The 20,787-nt window shown below is 43.7% G+C and overlaps 1 protein-coding gene across 1 annotated transcript; it reads left to right on the plus strand.

Moving 5' to 3' along the window:
* Positions 1-12,558: 12,558 nt before the first annotated feature.
* Dspp (dentin sialophosphoprotein) lies at positions 12,559-19,064 on the plus strand. Its single transcript, XM_052736004.1, has 5 exons — positions 12,559-12,615; positions 13,566-13,652; positions 13,803-14,756; positions 15,518-16,005; positions 16,204-19,064. The coding sequence occupies exons 1-5, from the start codon at positions 12,559-12,561 to the stop codon at positions 17,585-17,587; spliced, it is 2,970 nt and encodes a 989-aa protein (XP_052591964.1). The 3' UTR covers positions 17,588-19,064.
* The last annotated feature ends 1,723 nt before the right edge of the window (positions 19,065-20,787 follow it).

The raw sequence follows: 20,787 nt of genomic DNA on the forward strand, positions 1-20,787 counted from the left end.
AGATAAAATAATTTATTTTAAAACAAGATATAATTACAAATAAAAGTCATAATATTGAGTATGACAAATTTCAAACTCCACATCAATGTAACAGATTTTAGCAAGAATATAATGGATTTTAACTCTATTTCTAATTTCAATTCTAAGGAAATTTGAAGACTTTCCATGGACAAAATTGATGCTAAATAAATATTGATGTATTGTTGAAGATTATTCCAAAAGAATGTTTAGCTCATTGATGTAGCTGATACTGTCATATTAAAATGATCTAGAATTCCCAAGAAGTCAAATCTCCAGTCATAACTATGAGGGATTACTTAGAACAGGCTATTCACAGGAGCATTGATCTAGATTAACTTAACTAAGGTGGGAATGCAACTGATACATATCCGTGGGTCCTCTCCAAGTATATTTGCACAGGCTGATCAACTGAACTGAATAGAAATGAGAAAGTGGGGTAAGCATGGTTATTCATCCTATGTCTCTCCTATCCTCTCTGTGTATCACTGTGATCAGCTGCCTCCAGACTTCACTTCCATGCCTTTACTGACAAACACAATAGATGTTACTCTCAGAGAAGAAGCTTGAGCATATCCTCCCATACTGCCTTTCCCATGGTTCTTGCCAGGTGTTCTGTTACAGTAATGGGACAAGTAATTAATATAACCTTCAAATTATTTCCACTAATGTAGACAATACTTGGATGTAAATATTGTATACATTATTTTCTATTTCAAATAAAAAATTTTCCCATGTAAAAAAAAATCTGTCTAATTTAACATGCAAGAAACAACTACCTTTCTTTTTTTAAATCTAAAAAAGGTTTCTGGCTTTATTGACTCAAACTTAACCACAACTCAACATTTTTAATTTCTAGGTTATGAACTCTCTCAAATGTCAGATGAGAAATGACATCCATGAATTAAATGATTCATGCATGCACAACCACTGCGCACTCAGTAGGAAAACAGACTGCAACTGAAAGGGTGAAAGATAATGAAAGCCCAGGAATCTCTGGCTACCATTCTTAAAATTTCTGAAGATGGAAACCATTGAACTGTCCTCTATTCTTCCTTCCCAGGAGCATCTAGTTCTGACTCTGTCTGCCACTGTGAGAAAGCCTGATTTTTGTTCTGTGTATTATGGGGTAGATTATTTCAGTGTTTCCCAACTGCCTGCCATGACCTATTCATGGGCCACAAGACCAGTATCAGGAGGTGAAACATCATGACCAGAACTGAATAGATGGAGTAGACATTGTCAACGTGAACACAGCAAGGCAATCTCATTCACAAATATCATTTCCGATGCACAAATACCCATAGTTTGTCCCTGTTACTGAAATAACCATGTTCTATGGAGTTCATTGGACACTGAATCATTGCACTCAGAGAAAATAGTTAGGTTCATGCTAGTCTCTGCTTGTGACATTTTTCATCAACCAATCCAAAATGTTCACTCATTTACGTGTATTTCTGTTTACTATGTATGATTGATCCATTAACACTCAACTCACACCAGCAACTCTGTAACTCTTTCATGTCTGAATGGATTTTTACCTAACACACACACAAATCTTTGTAAGGCTTCTCATGTTTTAAGTCAGTGGAGAATACTCCAGCTCTGTGTGTGGGCCCTTTTAGACAGTCAGCTCACCAAATAAATCACACATCCACACCTACCTACCCACACACTTAAAAATTGGTACTGAAAGGACACAGCAAAGGGACAGTGGTCCCCAACCACAAAGCTGAAGTGCTATTTAGTATTTTAATGAGTCCTATGGAGAAGTAGCTGTATTAGGTAAGCTAAGTATTTGTGCAGGAGATCTGAGACAAGGCTGAGGTTTTCCTCTTCAGCTTGTGTTGGCATCATCAATTTTGGGTCAGTAAATGTCTGGCTGCTCTGTTCATAAGCTTGTTCTTGATCAATGGTAAAATCATGACCTATACTCAGAGGTTTCACTAAAAATATGTGTCCAAGACATAGTACTAGTATTAGATTGTGGTATAAAACTCATTTTGTATTGTGGCTATGATTTCAGTGCATGCTGGGAAAGTACCATACTAATTGAGCTAATCCCCAGCCTGCCCCAGACTTATGATTCTTTAAAAATTTGTTCGCTCGTATATTACACCCTGGCAGCAGTTTCCTCCCCTCCCATCCTCCAAGTCCCTCTCCTATCTCCTCTCCCCCAAATCCATTCCTCTTCTGTTTCCCTTCAGAAAAGAGCAGGTCCCCCAGGGATATCAAAGAAACATGGCATTATCAAGTTTCAATAATACTAGGTACCTCCTCTCATAATTAAGGCTAGATGAGGGAACCCTGTAGAAGGAATAGGGTCCCAAAAGCAGACAAAAGAGTCAGGTAGTCCCTTCTCCCACTGTTAGTAGTTTCATATGAAGGCCGAGCTATACAATTGTCACATATATACAGATACACTATGTCAGTCCCATGCAGGCTCCTTGGTTGTCGGTTCAGTCTGTGAGCCCCTATGAATCCAGGTTAGTTGGGTCTGTGGGTTTTCTTGTGGTGTCCTTGACCCCACTGACTCCTACAATCCTTCCTCCTCCTCTTCTTTAGGATTCCCCAAGCTCCACCTAATGTTTGGCTGTGAGTCTGCATCTGTTTCTATCAGTTGCTGGATGAAGCCTCTCTGATGACAGTTGGGCTAGGCATCAACCTATGAGTACAGCAGAATATCATTAGAAATCATTTCGTTGACTTTTTTTCTAGTTCTGTTTGGTTCTATCCTAGGTCTCTGGGCTATCTAGCCTCTGAGTCCTGGCCCTCCAGGCAGTGTCAGGGGTGGGCTCCCTCTTGTGGCATGGGTCTCAAGTTGTACCAGTCATTGGTTGGCCACTCACACAAGGTCTGTTCCACCTTTACCCCAGCACATCTTGCAGGAAGGACAAATTGTAGATTGAAGGTTTTATGTCTGGGTTGGTGTCCCAATCCCTCCAATGAAAGTCCTTCCTGGTTACAGGAGATGCTGGTTTAGCTTCTATATTCCCCTATTGCTAAGAGTCTTAGCTAGGGCCACCCTCATAGATTCCTGGAGTTTCCATTGCACTAGGTTTTTACCTTGCCCCTGAAATGCCCCCTAATTCCAGTCATCTCTGCCAGCACTCCCCCCTGCCCCCGCCTGATCTCTCCTTCCCCCATCTCCACCTGCCCCCAGTCCACCCTGGATATCTGTTTTATTTCCCCTTCCCAGAAGAATCATGCATCCCCTCTTGATCCCAACCCTGCATACCAGGTGAACTACATCTCAGCCTACCCTGGGCTTATGCTTTTTTAAAAAGGAAGTTGGAAAGACACTGCTGTAGTGTTTCTATATTTATCTTAGTTTTATAAGCCATTTTCTCTGTTTAAAATCCATTATGTATTAGTGTTTTTCTTTGTGTGTGTGAGGCTGATAATAAATATCTCTTTTCCTGGTTTTGGAAAAGGGATTAAAATAAGTTTTCCAATTGTTGCATCGGACCTGATATCATGTTTGTGTTTAGATCTCATGCCAGTTGAAAGTCAGTAAGACTATGAGGTTATTTTCTTTTAGAGTCTTTCCTATCAAACATGTTGGAGACCGAAATGTTGTCATTGTTAAAAGCAGAAAGATTTGTGGCTTTTAGCAAATATACACAGTGACACTTAATGAAAAAAATAATGTAAACTACGTAAAATCTGCCAAATAATAGGTAATTAGTATAAATGACAGGGAGGGGTTGGGGAGTGGCTCCATGGTAGAGTGCGTATATGGGTGTCCGGGTTCAGTTTCTAAAACTGTAAAGACTCTATGTGTGTGATGAAGAGATGGCAGCGATGAGTCCCAAATGCACTTCCTTTAAGGGTAAAGACAGGTGGATTTAACCTTAACCTTTGTTCTTCATGGAGCCTAGCATGAATTTTGGCCATGTATTTGCTGACTAAATGACGGTTTGCCAAGTGTGGTATAACCAGTCTCCAGAGAGTTCCACTACAATCTAGAACAGCTGCTCAGCTGAGGCCAAGTGATGCTCATACCTGAGTGCAGGACCCCTGACCCTCTTTAGAGGTATCACTGTCGTTTCTGCAAAGAAAGTCATTCAGTGACCACCTGAAAGCAGCCTTGTGTCTGGTGACAAAACCCAGTCCTCAACCACCAAGTCTAGCAAATAAAAACACAGAATGCCCAGGTAAATGTGGGCAGCTTCTAATTGTCTATGCTTATGAACACTGAAGTAGAAGAAAAATATTTCCTGAGACCTGAGATGCATTTAAATGTAAACATTTGTTGCATGAAATAAACTACAAATACTGAGTTATGTGACTATCCCTTTAGCTCCATTTTCCTAATGATTTGGGTCCCTTGCAGTTACTTGTTTTGCAGAATTCACTTAGAAAATTCCTTGTGGTGATGTACTGTGTATCACAATAAAACTTACCTGGGGATCAGAGGACAGAGCCAGCCACTAAATTAGACGTAGAGGTCAGGCAGTGGTGGCACACACCTTTAATCCTATCACTTGGGAGGCAGAGATCCGTCTAGATCTCTGTGAGTTCAAGGCCACACTGGGCTACATGAGAGAAACAGAACCAGGCAGTGGTGACACACGCCTTTAATCCCAGGAAGCAATATGGCAGGACACAGAAAGGTATATAAAGTGTGAGGAAACAGGAACTCACTCTCTTTAGGCTGAGGATTTCATAGAGGTAAGCTAGTGGCTGACTGTTCTGCTTCTCTGATGTTTCAGCTTTCACCCCAGTATCTGGCTCTGGGTTTTTTATTATAAGACCTTTTAAGATTCATTTTACAATCCCTGGTGGTTGTAACGTGTATTTAATTTGCAGTATAGCATGCTTTCACAATCCCAGGGCCAATTCTTTCGTCTATTGAATATGCACTAATGAAAACCAGCTCTCACTATTAGCATTAACACTGGCCAGGAATCTGTACAAGGTCTTCAATTCTAAGAGCCCTTCAAATTTGGTTTGTTGAGGCACACAATGTCACATTTCTGGTTTGTTGAGGCACACAATGTCACATTTCTGGTTTGTTGAGGCACCCAACGTCACATTTCCCAGCACTGCTGGCTTGATTGCCCTTCATGACTGTTTCTTATTGCTCAATGACTTTAAAACACATCCACCAACCAGAGCTTTGCTGTTGCTGCTGCTCCCTTTGTCTCTCAACACACGATGGCCACCAGTGTGAGGAACATGAAGAGGAAGGACGGCTCTTCCCGGAACTGAACAGCTCCACAAGACAGGGCTAGTGCTGTGATCATCACCATTTCAGGCTGGAAACTCTTCCTCTCAGCAGCAGTGGTGTCCACCAGCAGCATTTGACTCATCCTGAGCATGATACAGAAGCAGGATGCGCTGAACTTTGCTAGATGTGTAAAGAACACCACCTGTCCAGCACTACCCATGAGGAACACACTTATTCCTTATTCCTAAGAGTAAAAAGGGTCCTGCCTTATAAATTTATCAGAGTATATTGGGATCATATGAGCCCATTGTTACATTAAAATCACACCAAATAAAACCAGGCCCTAAAACTTACTTAACATACAGACTACAGAAGAAAGGGTGCAACACCCTAAAACTATGAACATACAGAAAGGGTGCAACACCCTTACCTGGACACCGTAAAGAGGGGGATGCTTAACCCTGCTCTGCTGAGGGCCCCACTGCTTCCTGATCTGCACGCCTGTTGTATACTTCAAGACACTGAAGGTAGGAACCTTGCAACTGCCCCAGGGGCTTTAGCTTGGCTCGGTTTCCACTGATAAAGTGGGCTATTTGAGTAGATGTGCGTCAGTCTGCCTGTCCACACGTTCACCCCCAGCTCTGCTCTTTTCTGTCACAGTCTCCAGCATCTTACCTCACTTCAGTGACTGTACTTGACCCTGAGGCTCTGTTCAATGATGGGCTTGTAGTTGGACTCAGTAGCAGAGTCTCCTGCAGACCTCCAGCTGAGTTCATTCAAGTCTATGGAACTTCTTGCCGAGTTTCCTTGTGTCTGCATCTGCTTCCTGCTTCTGTCTTATAGTAAGTCCTGTTTGGAGGCCCCTGAGCTCTGCCGTGGGTCCTCAAGCCATTTAATAGCATTCTGTGACAGATAGCAGATAGATCGATTAGATCGATAGACAGGTAGACATATAGAGACAGAGACAGATGTTTGCTAGATGATAGATAGATGATTTACTGCATGGTCTGTAATGTATGCTCTGAGAATAAATATCAGCAGTTAATATTCGAATAAAAGAACTTGTGTTTGTCTTTGCCAGATATTATGGGAAAATTGAGACTGCTTGGCAAATTTCAAACCATGAAACCAGCATAGCTTGTTAATTCACCATTATTCAATAAATTCAGACACTAGGGAGACGCAAATGTCTCTATGTTTCTGATATAGTGTGTTCATGACAAAAGATCTCTCTGATGTGTATAGTGTGAGAAGGAAAGAGAACAGAGACCAGTGAGTCTGTTAAGAGGCTCTGCACTCACTAGGGGAATAGTAATGAGAGCCATTAACTTACGCTTTTACCAAAGGTTAGTAATTTACTCACACAATCAAATCAAATAAATCATCAGATTTAGTTGTTTTTTAAATCAGTGATCCTAATAAAATTTGTGACAAGCACAAGACTGGTGTGTGGACTATCTTAATCCATGTTCTTCAGAGAAACAAAACCACTAATAATAATGTGTGTGTGTGTGTGTGTGTGTGTGTGTGTGTGTGTGTGTGTGTGTGTGTGTGTACATAGGCTTATTTAAGGAACTGCCGACCTTCATTGTTGAGTTTGGAAGTTGTCCACAGAACTCTGTCGTGATGCCATCTCTCTCCTCCTGTTGTTGCTGATGGGAATCTTCTCTCCTTTCGCTGAATCTGCATGAAGTCATCTCCATTTTCATCAGCTTTTCAAAAGGGCATCCTTTGGCGTCAGGACTTGCTGCTTCTTGTTAAATTAATTCCAGTTCTGAGCACTATTATCTCTTTTCTTCTGCTTTTCCTTTTGTCCTTTCTTTAGGTGAACACAGGTGTCTTAGTCAGGGTTTGTATTGCTGTGAAAAGACACCATGACCATGGCACCTCTTATAAAGGAAAACATTTAATTGGGGCTGGCTTACAGTTCAGAGGTTCAGTCCATTATCATCATGGCAGGAAGTACGGCGGCATGCAGGCAGACATGGTGCTGGAGAGCTAGTTCCAGTTGAGAGGTCTACATCTGGATCATCAGGCAGCAGAAAGAAAGAGGCACTGGGTCTGGCTTGAGCATTTGGAACATCAAAGACCATCCCCAGTGACACACTTCCTCCAACAAGTCCACACCTCCAATAATGTTATTCCCTATGAGCCTATGGGGGCCATTTTCATTCAAATCACCACAATAGGTAATTGTTTTGCATCTGTTTTTCCTTTTAAGCACAGTCATTACTCTAAATGTCTTGCTAAGTTTTTACCACTTTAGTGACACCACACAAAATTTGCTATGTTATACTTTTATTTTCATTTAATTCAATATATTTTGAGAGTTTCTCTTAGTGTCATCTTTCCCATTGGTTGCTTACAAGTATGCTGTTTAGTTTCCAAATGTTTTCTTTTTTCTATTGATTTCTAATTGAGTTGGATTCTGTTCAACAGACTTTATACAACTTAAATTCTTTTAAATGTATGGAAATTTATTAATGCCAGTACTGGGAAGGCAGAGACAGGTAGATTTCTGTGAGTTTGAAGTCAGCCTGATCTACATAACGAATTCCAGGTCAGGCAGAGCTATGTGTAGAGACCCTGTCTCAACAAACAAACAAACAAACAAACAAACAAACAAACACCTTAAAGAGATTTAATTTTGAGCCTAAAATGTTTGCCTTAGTCCCTCATGCTCTTGAAGAATGTCCCTTTGTGTCATTGGAGGGGTGCTCTGTGATAATGTAGCCATCAATTACTTCTGTTTAGACCCTGACTCTACCTGACTCTCCATCAGTTGCTGAAAGACAGCTGCTGAACTCTGCAATTAAAACACACATTAATTCAAGTTAGGAAAAGGAAGCTGGGTTTACTACTTCCACCGGAGTCTAGGAGAGCAAAAGTGCTGGTCCAGTCGGCGAGTTGGCATTCTTAAATGTGACTGGGCCCTTTAAGATGCTCAAGAAACAGTAGCACTTGCTATGGAAATATAGCTTCAAGGTAACTCCTTTGTTCATCTCTCACCCTGTTCAATAGACTGCTTTCCCTACACACACACACACACACACACACACACACACACACACACACACACACACACACACACTTCTCTTTGTATATAATTCTGGAGATACTGTTGTTAAATAGTGATACTGTCTTTCTGATCTTACGTGTTTTATAGCCCTCAATAGTAGAACTTAAAAACATGGGCACATCCCTAAGCTAGTACACAGAAGATGCCAATTGCCAGATGTGGAACTCATAAACTAGAGAAACAGTTCAGGGATTATCATGTACATCTAGGTCTCAAGGAATGATGAGTTCAGGCACATACATTTCTTTTCTAGAAGTACAGCCTGTTTTTCTATTTTGTACTCCATAGTTTGCACAAATAATGGAGTGGAAACACAATCTGTGATGTGTGTATGCACGTTTACACTCATGCAGAGATACCTTACAGCGCGTTTCACCTTTTGAACAGCTGTTTTTAAAATTTAGCTTGAATACTAAATCAATAGATTTATTTTTTAAACTTTATGTCACTGTTTAGATTAGATCAGAAAGGTTTCTTTGAGTGACTGTTTATAAGTTCTTTTAAAGATCTCTTAGGCAATGTCAAGACTGCTGCATGCGGACAGCCGCTTGAATTATAGCGCATCAACTTTAATACGTACCTCAGGAATGATAGGGGTCTTAAATAGCCAGTCGTATTTACCAGAGAAACCTAGAGTTTTCTTAGATTGCCAACCTTAGCAAGACGAGAAATGCAGGGTGACAGAGTCTAAGTGGCTCTTTTCAGATATATCACACTGATTATCTATATTTAAGATGCAAAACAGTCTTCCAGGAGCTATTTAATTAAGTGAAAGTAAGTCCTTTTGGAACCAAGTGGTTCAGCGAACAAACATACACCAGCAAGCCAGGGAGTGGGGCGTTATTACGAGCTCCATGGGCACCGTGACACTTTAAACCCCCACATCAGGGCTCCTAAACAGTGATTGGCTGAGAAAATTATCAAACTGAATTTAAATTTCGGCAAGCACAAAATTGTCATGAAAAGGCCCAGGACAGTGTACCACTGTCAGCCTGGAAAGAGAGATAAGGGGATCTGGATTTTCAAAGTCCCCTGAAGGCTTTCAAGGTAAGATGGACTCCCCCTTCACAGGTGCCAATTGCCTTCTGTTGAAAGAGCTTTCAGCTTCAGAGATGAGATCTACTTGGGTTAAAGCTTTCTGCCTCTTAACTCTTCAAGTCTAGGGTATACGTTAAAAGAGTGGATTGTGTGGGGAGGGATGCTAAGCCCATCTGATAAGATACCGAATCACGGTAGAGTAGAACTGATTTTTGCCCCCAGACAGTGTTTGTTGAAAGACCACTGCTTATCAGAAAATCCCAAGATGAAACAGATATTGTAATTGCAATAATCTTAAAAATCAGCAGCCGGGACATTTTATGTATAATTCACTATAGCTGTATTTTTATTCAGAGCTTTAAATCGAGTCAAAGGCATTTTTCGGTCTCATCATTGGGATGTGAGGAGTGATGGGATTTAACAGAAAAGGACCACACACTGTCCTCCTCTTGAGAGAGGGGTGATGGTGGCATCCAAACACCAACTCTTCCTGAGAGAAAAGCCGGGTTTGGGATTTGATTTAATCACGTTTTTTTTGTCTCAAGCTCTGCCCATGTGCACAATTAAAGCTTTATGGTGAGAGGGTTATGTTTTTTTTTTTTTTCCAGGGCTCAGTACCTGGGCGACATTAGTCTTCAGATGTTTGCTGACTGCACTGAATAAATGAATCTCAGTTTAAATTTAATACCTTGACTCAAAGTCAACTCAGGGCCCGAGAAAGTAGTTTTCTGGCATTTGACATGGAGTTCTAAAAGCAGACTCGTGAGCAATTCTACATAGGGTGCCCACAGATCTGATTTCTGTGAGACTGAGTTTTCTTTTTTTTTTTTTTTTTTTTTTTTTGGTTTTTCGAGACAGGGTTTCTCTGTGTAGCTTTGCGCCTTTCCTGGAACTCGCTTTGGAGACCAGGCTGGCCTCGAACTCACAGAGATCCGCCTGGCTCTGCCTCCCAAGTGCTGGGATTAAAGGCGTGCGCCACCACTGCCCGGCCGAGACTGAGTTTTCTGAAGCTTCAAACTTCATGATATAGGTTCAGAAAAACGAGGATGTGTTGCCACAAGTTGGCAAAAATTGACGTGTGAATTTGATAATTCAGTGGTCACTTTGAATGGTTTTGATAAAAAAAATTAGATAATTCATGTTTTAAATATCTTTAAAAATATTTTATTAGTTCCTTGAGAAATTTGTGGCCTATGTTTTGATCATATTTACCCCTCCCCAACTCTTCCCAGATCCACCTTCCTTTTTTACTCACACAACTTTGTGCCCTTTTTGTAAACAAACAAACAAACAAACAAACAAAACCCATCAAGACCAATGTTTGCTGCCCAAATATTCTCAGATGTGCACCTGCCGTTGGAACATGGGCCCTTGCCAGGGCTTACACTTTTAGAGAAAATTGCTTTTTTCTCTTCCAGCACCTATCAACTGCCAATAGTTCTTCAGCTAGGGGTGGAACTTCATACCCAACTTCCCTCTCCACGCGAGGATTTGGTCAGGCTTCTCCTTGCTCAGGTCCGGTGCATGCTGTCACACTGATATGAAGATAGCTCAGGTGTTTAATCCTACCTCCGGCATTCCAAAAAGGCCCTGATAATTAGGCCTCCCCCCCCATCTTCTTATTGACACATTCACATTAACTTGCCAATCACTACATCTCATTTAATGTGACTACAAATTCGATAACTTAACTCTAATGAGTTGGCCATTTTCACTGGGTCTTTGACATTGCTGACCTGCCTTGCCATCAGATGTGAGCATCACACACTGTAGTGCTGGAGTGGAAAGGCGAGAGACAGGACAGGAAGCCTTAGATGGTCAGACTGGTTTAGAAATGAGATGGATATATTGATGAACTTTATGACAGGTACCTTTCCTGGACCAGGGATCCCCGTGTCATAGTGGAGACAGGGCTTCTGCTGAGGCATAACTGGGTTTGGACTTGTCAAGGGCAAGTACAAGCTTTGCTTGATAGACAGATGGCATTGACCACCCCTCCCCACCCTGCCCCCTGCCAGCTCTGTCTCAAGGCACCTTAGCCTCATTTCAGTCTATAGACTAATTGAGTGAACCCCAGCTCTTCTTAGTGCCTTTGTGCAGAGCCCTGGAGTTATGTTCTTCTTCCTGTGAGGCAGTACCCCCAATAATTCTTAATATATATTCACTGAAACTTTTTTCTAGTCTACTACTAACCTTGAATTTAATCGAGGCCATTTTATGACCTGTGAGACTGTAATGATTAAATCTTGTTGTGGAAGGTCACGAAATAGGAGAAAACAATCCTTCTATGGTCACAGTATCATGACACAAAGAAGTTAACTCTTAGAAAATAGGAACCTAAATTTTTCATTTACATAGATTTTTATATGTTTATAGCCTCTACTCTGACATATGCCAATGTTGTATGTGACTCTTGGTGAATTTGCTTTGTGACAGGGGTGAAAGGTTTTGCTCATGAAGTCCCCTCATTCAGTTGGAGACGACGAACATATACCAGCGAAGAGGAACACAGGGGCAGCCAGGCAACTTTGAGACAGTGCAATGTGCTGCCAGCGAGCTTGCAGAAGCTGCTGGCTTTGTGAAAGGAGAGCTGAAGATGCCTTGAGAAAGCTCAGGGATGGATCTTCTGCCAACCCTTGGGGTATTCTGAGGCATGGTGTTATTATTCCAGACGGAAGAAACAAAAGCCCAGTAAAGCTATTTAAAGGGCTCAAGCTCAGATGGCAGAGAGCAGGGGGAGAATTTGAATTCAGGGAATCTAAACCCAGACCTGTGTTCTCTCTCCTTGCCCGAGCTCCTTCAGCTCACGGATTCCTCCCTCTCACAGTGTTCACAGCCCGACTAGCTCTAGTCAGGTGGCAAGAGCTTCATCCTTTAAGTCACTCTTGGTAGAATGAGTTAACGTTGCTGAAAGCTGATCCCGAAGAAGAGAGCTGGTACCGTCGTGGGTAGTAACACAGGGCCAAAGCCACAGCTACGTGCTCTGCACCTCCGTGGCTGCTGCCCCCACTGGCACAATGTGCCAGAAGCCATGACAGTATTGAGCATGCTGAGGACCCAACATGTCTCCACCACCATACCAGCTTTATTCTGCAGCCTGGGAAGTCCTCTCATGTTAGTGCTCTCTGCTTGTCCTAGGAAAGGGCAAATGTAAAGACCAAAATAACACATTACTATGCTTATCATCTTTCACTTTATGAGTAATTTTGTGGCATTCTTTGTTCTAAACAGACACTGACTATTATTCATAATGAAAATGAAGATAATTATATTTATTTGCATTTGGGCAGCCGCATGGGCCATTCCGGTAAGTCCATCTTCCTAATCAAGCCTTCTTACTTTGCTGTATCTTTTAACCCAATATTGAAATGCACATATTTCCTTAAGGTTTTACAGAGAAGTTGAGTCCAAACAGATTTGCACCAAAACTATTATGTGATATCATTTGGGATCTCAACCAAGGCAAACACGTGAACCAATCCATGTTCCCTTTCTTCCCATTGAAACACGTCTTATCAGAGGATGACATACTTTTAAAGGTTCATTCAAATTAATTCAGTGTCCAGAAGTCACGGAGGCTTTTCTACCTCTGCTTCATTACATGTGCATTTCCCTTCAATGTCAGCACAGCTTAGACTAGTTGGGAAAAACCGAGGCAAGAATAGACGGTTAAAGTCAGATTTTCCAACATATGATCAAATCGGTGCTTCATGTGTGTCATTCATGTGTTCATTGTGGAAAATCTGGAGCATATGAATATGTACAAATACAGAAACATTAAGAAAGGCAACCCACTTGTAATGTTTTAGGCAGCCTCCGTGTCTAGCCCTTTCGTAGGATTTCACATAACCAGGTACTGTGTTGCTTCTGTAGCTGCGAATTTCCACGAGCACGTCAAGCTGACTCTTGCAGAGCTGAAGCAGCAATGGCTTGATATTGCTTTCCCAGCGGCCCATACTCACTACTGTTTCAGGGGTTTGGGTCTGACTTTGAACTTGGGGTGGGTCCTGTACAGGTCACTGCTAGGAGTGGTCTAGCAGAACAACAAGGATTCGTCTTGTCTTTATACATGTGAGACAAGTGGGCTTATGATGCCCAGTAAAACTGATGACAACGTTATAAAAGTCCTCCTTTGTTCAGTTTGAAATTCTTCATAAGCACCATAATGGGTTGCTTTTCTTCTCTACCTGTCAGATTACATCTTTTCTTCTTCATAAAACAAGAACCCATGTAGTATCTATGTTTTTACCTTGGCAGCTTCCTCAAATCATACCATTGGAAAGACGCATTGTTGAAAAATCTGTGAATGTACCTTTTCTAGCACACTCAGGAACTCCAGCACAGGTAAAAGATATAAATGTTCCTTTCATTTTCTGCTTCCAAGACGCTTTTACACTCTAAGACTGTCTCTAACATTTCTACCCATTTTTTTTTCAGTTGGTTTTATTTGAAAATGATACCCACAATTGACTTGGAATTGTGTCTCTTTTTCAGAATGAGTTGTACGTCAATAACACCGTGAAGGACAGTAGTGACCCCCTGAAAGGGAGTGAAATAGGAAGACAAGTGTATACCAAGGACGGCTACAAAAGAGAAGGGAATGGCTCTGAGTCAACAGACGCAGGAGGGACAAATTCTACACGGCCCATTTTAGCAAATGAACAGGGGAACACTGCAGATGAAAATGAGGATGTGGAAACTCATGGTCGTGATGAGATACGTGCGAAAGGAGAGAACAGCACAGCGAAGGACATCAGCAGCCAAGGAAGCATCACTGAAAACGCCGGAGAAGCAAAGGAGAGTAATGTCGATGGACACGCTGGTCAGGACACAAAAGCTGGGGGTGCTGATGATGCGAGCCGGGATGGAGACGCCACCCTTGTCCAGGGAGGTGGACCTCAAGTAGCTGGAAGCGAGGATAGTACAAACCATGAGGTTGGCATACATGGGGATGGGGTTGGTACCCATGAAACAACACCTCAGAGAGAAGAGGAGGGAAGTGGGGACAAGGGGGCTGAGGTAACTCCAAGCACTGAGGATGACCCTGGTTTGGGTAATACTGATGGGAGTCCCAGCGGGGATGGGGAAAATGGGGATGAGGACATGGGCTCTGGTGATGATGAGGGTACAGAAGCAGGAGATGACAAGGGCAGCCACGATGTCAGTCAGGGCCAGGAGGACCCGTCTCATCAGGGGAAACAGGACAACAGAGGTCAGGGTTCAGTTGGTAGTGAGGATGACAACTCTAAAGAGAAAGAAGGCTCCCCAGGTGGATGTGATGGAGACAACACCTCTAGCAGCGAGGAGAACAATGGTCTCGAAGAAGGCAATGGCAGCCAGGCTGTGCAAGAAAACCAGAAGCTCAGTCACAAAGGCAGCGGAGGAGGTCCAGACGGCGGAGTCACCTGCCAGTCAGAAGCGTGTCCTCTTGGGAAGAGCCAAGACCAGGTTAGTTTTGAAACTGATTCCAGATTTCTATGGCAGTTCACATTCTCCCACCCACACTCGGATGGCTGTGCAAAACAACAACCACAAATTCAGACGCATACAAGATAAAACCCCAAACTAACATAAAAAAGTCACAATAAGTGTCTGGGTACTATTTTACCAACATTGTGTGTGTGTGTGTTTTTTTTTTTTTTGGTTTTTCGAGACAGGGTTTCTCTGTGTAGCTTTGCGCCTTTCCTGGAACTCACTTGGTAGCCCAGGCTAGCCTCGAACTCACAGAGATCCGCCTGGCTCTGCCTCCCAAGTGCTGGGATTAAAGGCGTGCGCCACCACCGCCCGGCAACATTGTGTGTTTTAATGAGAAAGTCGGAGTCCTTATAGATTTTGATGGAGAACAATCTTTAAAAATCCAGAAGTTTCTGAAAAATTAGAACTCTAGAAGTCAAGCTGAATAATGATTCAATCATGTTTGTGTAGAGCATTTCATTACTGTTATATTCATTACACAAAACGATGAGTTTCACTGTGACACTTTCCTTATTGTGCACCTGTTTAATCCAAAGGCCTATGGGGTAGAAAACCGGCTGGTTTATTGGAGGATTCGGACCCTGATACTGAGCGCTTTCGAGTATTAGATAAGCACATTTGCACAAATATCGCCATTGCACTGGCGGCCAGAGTCCTCTTCCCAAGGTCATTTCCCCGACAGCTCTGCAGCACATATTCACTAATTAGCTATTCTTCTCTGTGTTGTTCCCCAGGGCGTAGAGACCGGAGGCCCCAGCGCAGGTACCACAAGGAATGTCACCAATGAACCTGAGAAACACGGTGAAAGTCAAGAGAGCAATGGGCGCCGGGGGAAGGAGGTGGACCACGGGACCAGCCCGAGGCCAGGGGAGCCTGGCCGGCCTCAAGGGCCCGTCGAGGACTCAGAAGCCCCGAGCAAAACGGGGCGCAGCAAGGTAGTGAGCGGCAGCAGCAGCGACGACGTGCGCGACAGCTACGACTTGGATGACGAGTCCATGCAAGGAGACGAGCCCAACAGCAGCGACGAGTCTGCCGGAAGGGACGGTGCCAGCTCAGAAGGCGACAGTGAGAGCGGCGGCCGCGGGGACGCTTCCCCCAGCTCGGAGGAGTCAAGAGACGCCGGCCACGGCAGTGACTCCGACGGCGGCGATGAGGACAGCAGCGACGGCACATCTGATGCCGAGGACAGCGACGGGGACAGTGAGAGCGATGACAAGGACGAGTCGGAAAGCAGTGACCGTGACGGCGGCAGTGACAGTGAGAGCAGATCAGGCAGCAGAGACGGCAGTGACAGTGACAGCAGTGACAGCAGTGACAGTGACAGTGACAGCAACAGTGACAGTGACAGTGACAGTGACAGTGACAGCAGTGACAGTGACAGTGACGACAGTGACACTGACAGCAGTGACAGTGACAGCAGCAGTGACAGTGACAGCAGTGACAGTGACAGCAGTGACAGCAGCAGTGACAGTGACAGTGACAGCAGCAGTGACAGTGACAGTGACAGCAGCAGTGATAGTGACAGTGACAGCAGTGACAGCAGCAGTGACAGCAGCAGTGACAGTGACAGTGACAGTGACAGTGACGACAGTGACAGCAGCAGTGACAGTGACAGCAGTGACAGCAGTGACAGTGACAGCAGCAGTGACAGCGACAGTGACAGCAGCAGTGACAGTGACAGTGACAGCAGCAGTGACAGTGACAGTGACAGCAGTGACAGTGACAGTGACGACAGTGACAGTGACAGCAGCAGTGACAGTGACAGTGACAGCAGCAGTGACAGTGACAGCAGTGACAGCGACAGTGACAGCAGTGACAGCGACAGTGACAGCAGTGACAGCGACAGTGACAGTAGTGACAGTGACAGCAGTGACAGCAGTGACAGTGACAGCGACAGTGACAGTGACAGCAGCAGTGACAGTGACAGCAGCAGTGACAGTGACAGTGACAGCAGTGACAGTGACAGCAGTGACAGCAGTGACAGTGACAGCAGTGACAGTGACAGCAGTGACAGTGACAGCAGCAGTGACAGTGACAGCAGTGACAGTGACAGCAGTGACAGCAGTGACAGTGACAGCGACAGCAGTGACAGCAGTGACAGCGACAGTGACAGCAGTGACAGCGACAGTGACAGCAGTGACAGTGACAGTGACAGCAGCAGTGACAGTGACAGCAGTGACAGTGACAGCAGTGACAGCAGTGACAGTGACAGCAGCAGTGACAGCGACAGTGACAGCAGTGACAGTGACAGTGACAGCAGTGACAGCAGTGACAGCAGTGACAGCAGTGACAGCAGTGACAGCAGTGACAGTGACAGCAGTGACAGTGACAGCAGTGACAGCGACAGTGACAGTGACAGCAGCAGTGACAGCAGTGATAGTGACAGCAGCAGTGACAGCGACAGTGACAGTGACAGCAGTGACAGTGACAGTGACAGCAGTGACAGTGACAGTGACAGTGGCAGTGACAGCAGTGACAGTGACAGTGACAGCAGTGACAGTGACAGTGACAGCAGCAGTGACAGCGACAGTGACAGCAGCAGTGACAGCAGTGACAGTGACAGCAGCAGTGACAGCAGTGACAGTGACAGCAGCAGTGACAGTGACAGCAGTGACAGCAGTGACAGTGACAGTGACAGCAGCAGTGACAGTGACAGCAGTGACAGCAGTGACAGTGGCAGTGACAGCAGTGACAGTGACAGCAGTGATGAGAGTGATAGCAAGTCTGTTAATGGCCACAACACAAGCGACAGTGACAGTGACAGTGACGGCAGTGACAGTGACCACTCAACCAGTGACGACTAGAGCACAGAAGCCCAGACCCTGTGTGTGGGCCTTTGGGGAGAAGTGGAGGCAGCGGGGACTCCTCACCCACGGGGGACAGGCGAGGAGCAGGTCCTGTGGGACCCACAGCTCGCGGGGAACCGAGTCAAACCTGGATTTGGAGCCAAGCTCAACTCTCTCAGAGAAGATCTGGGTGACCAACCTTGGAACCTGTCTGTTAAAATATATTCATGTTCAGAAAATATTTTTGGAAGTTTAAGTCTAGACGTAAAATAATTAAAGAGAAAGTGAGGTAATCACTTACTGTGACATGTAGCTTTGATTTGAATCGTGGGTGCTTTAGAGAGTAGAGCAAGCCAAGTTACAGAAGGCCCGCAGCGCCATCTTCATCCTCCGGTGGTCTGAGCACCAGAGAGCTGGTCTTCATGCTGTGGAGCGAGCGACGCTGTTCTGTGACATTCAGCCCAACTACTGTTTCCTTTACCTGCTCTAGGAAATACGCATTTGTGACATGAGCAAAACATTGCAGCAACCATTGGCCCCATCCAAGGCATGGGGACAATCTTTGTGATGATAAAATAGAGTAGTTATGAATTATGGGAATTCTGAAGAATGAATCAGCAAAGAGATCTGAGGATGGCTCGAACAAGATCTGGCACATGCTGTCACATTTCTGCAAAGTCCCTAGTCCCCTGCAGTGCTTTGAACAGTGTCTCTCCTCCAGCAGTGGCTCTCAGATCTTAAGTAAATGGTTCTCCGTGTACCACTGTGTTATTTTGTCTTCCATCAGTCTCACAGGACACACTGGGTCCACAGCTTAATCAAGAGTTGTAAAGGTGTATGAGAACAGAGGGACCTTTTGTGGGCGCTAGGGCACTTCTGAAAGTTAGAGAGATGGCGAGAATGAACCACCAAGACAGGAGGTGTGGATTGGGATTCTCCCACGGGAACCTTAAGCCCTAAGCCTGAAGCATATCTTTCAAGATTTGGCGGTGTGCTTCGCCTTTTCTCTATTTTTCCAATTATGTCAGATTTGGGTTGAATCAAAGCTACTAGGTATGTTAAGACATTAGTCAACTCTATTATTTTAGACAGATTTTTACCCAGCATTTCAGGTTTTTCCTGTACTCACTTCCTTTTGCAAGAGATCTTAGCTAAGGAATGTTGCGAAGGCTTTGAGATGCTTCGATCTATAAACTCATCTATGACTCCTAAACTGTAAGACACCAGGCTTCTGCTTTGCCACAGCCATGACACGACTCCAGACCTCTTACCAGAAAACAACGGTTTAGACTGTGACTCCTACTAGATTGCCAACTTGCCTTTTGTTAGATTAGGTTAACTTGTGAATCACCGCCTCCAGTACCTGCCATACCTGGTCACAAACGTGGTGGTGATCAGTAAACAATGGATAGGAAGCTCATTGTAAACTGTATAAGAAATGTAAATGAAGAGGTACTGCATTTCATATTACAATAAACATCTGTTTACACAATTGCTCACAGGGGATTTCTTTGTCCTACTTAGTTTGCGAACAGTTGCCCTCCCTACTGTAAAAAAAAAAAATCTGGTGTATGAAATTACATTTCGCACACGTATTAGCCATTTTTATTGAAAACCAGTATTTGTGAACACAAACTACAAACTTTCAATACTACAAAAAAGCATACACAACACTCAGTCTTCACCATCCACCCTTCTATGTCTTTTCCCTAGAGGCGATTCCTCATATTAATGTTTTACAAACATTTCAGAAACGTTGTAGGCACATATAAATGACTATGTCCACCTTTAAAAATTCTGAGGTAGTCTACTGCATACAATGCACTAAGATCATCTTACATTTAAGCGATATGCCTTGAATATTGGTTCATAGCGTGTCGATCAACTTCTTTCTCATAGCTCTACTCACTTCATTAACTGATGTAAGGTTTATCCTGTTCTCATTGTGTTATCATCTGGATAATAGCCTAAGTCAGCATCTTAGTCAGTGTTCTGTTGCTGTGAAGAGACCATGACCACAAAAACTCTTATAAAGGAAAGCACTTAATTGGGGCTTGCTTATAGGTTCAGAGGTTTAGTCCAGAACCATCATGGTGGGGAGTATGACGGGTCACAGGCAGAAACGGAGCTGCAGAAGTAGCTGAGAGTTCTACGTCTGGATCCACAGGCAGCAGGAAGAGAGACACTGGACGTGGAATGGGCTTTTGAAACCTCAAAGCCCACCCCCAGTGACATACTGCCTCCAACAAGGCCACTCCCCCTAATCCTTCTCAAGTAGTGCCACTTCCCGATGCGTAAGCATGTGGGGGCCACTCTTATTCAACCCAGCACAGTCAGATACACTCGTAGTCAGATCTCAGAATGCTTTCTCCCTAAAGAGTGTTTTTATGAAGTTGGATGTTTAGGATCCAGACTTATATCAGAACTCATGAAGGAAGATTATGGTCTTGATTTTCTTATATAAACATATTTGCATTTGGAATTTCAAGGCAAGAATGTAGAAGACACAATTAAAAATATCTCAAGATATGATTTTCTGAATACCAAAAGTATAGTATTAGAGAAAACCTTATTTTACTTTTTGGAGTAAAGATTAATAAGCATTTGTCTCATATTACTCATGAGGGCAACCTTTTTTAGGTTTTTATTTATTTTTTTATTTATAATCATGTGTATTTGTATGTGTGTGTGAGCACGTGTGTGCAGGTATCCATGGAGACCAGAAGAGGGCTTAAGATCTCCTGGGGCTGGAGTGACTGGCAGTTGTAAGCTGTGGATGTGGGTGCTTGAATAACACTTGGGACCTTTCTAATTGTAGTACATACTCTTAATTTCTGAGTCACCTCTCCAGCCTTCCAGAGCAGCATTTCCTAAACCCCATGTTGCTAATCATAGTAACTCATAGTAACTCAATTTAATGAGTTACAAAAATACTTGATAGATGAAAGAGTAAGGAAAAATCATCATGCGAGATGGGCAGTGTGCTGCGAAACTTTCTATACGCATATCTACAAATATGTCTAAGTGTCCATAGACTAGGAGACGTGTGCAATGCTTTCTTACTGTCGGTTGCAGCTACAAAAAGCAGAAAGCCATTGGTTTAGGATGGCATTGCTGCACTAATAATCTGATAGTGACTTTCAGCGTTCCAAACCTCTAACTTTCATGCCCCATTTTGAAGAGAGCGGTTTAAAAGAAAGCAAAAGAGGCCTGGGAAT

This window comes from Peromyscus californicus, unplaced genomic scaffold, assembly GCF_007827085.1.
Source record: "Peromyscus californicus insignis strain IS unplaced genomic scaffold, ASM782708v3 Scaffold_13__1_contigs__length_99412109, whole genome shotgun sequence".
Lineage (NCBI taxonomy): Eukaryota > Metazoa > Chordata > Mammalia > Rodentia > Cricetidae > Peromyscus > Peromyscus californicus.

Excerpts from the sequence above, each read along its gene's own strand:
- Dspp (XM_052736004.1), top strand. The coding sequence starts at position 12,559 with ATGAAAATGAAGATAATTATATTTATTTGCATTTGGGCAGCCGCATGG. Across the intron at positions 14,757-15,517 it reads TTGGGAAGAGCCAAGACCAG|GGCGTAGAGACCGGAGGCCC; the intron begins GTTAGTTTTGAA and ends GTTGTTCCCCAG. Across the intron at positions 16,006-16,203 it reads GAGAGCGATGACAAGGACGA|CAGTGACAGTGACAGCAGTG; the intron begins GTCGGAAAGCAG and ends CAGTGACAGCAG.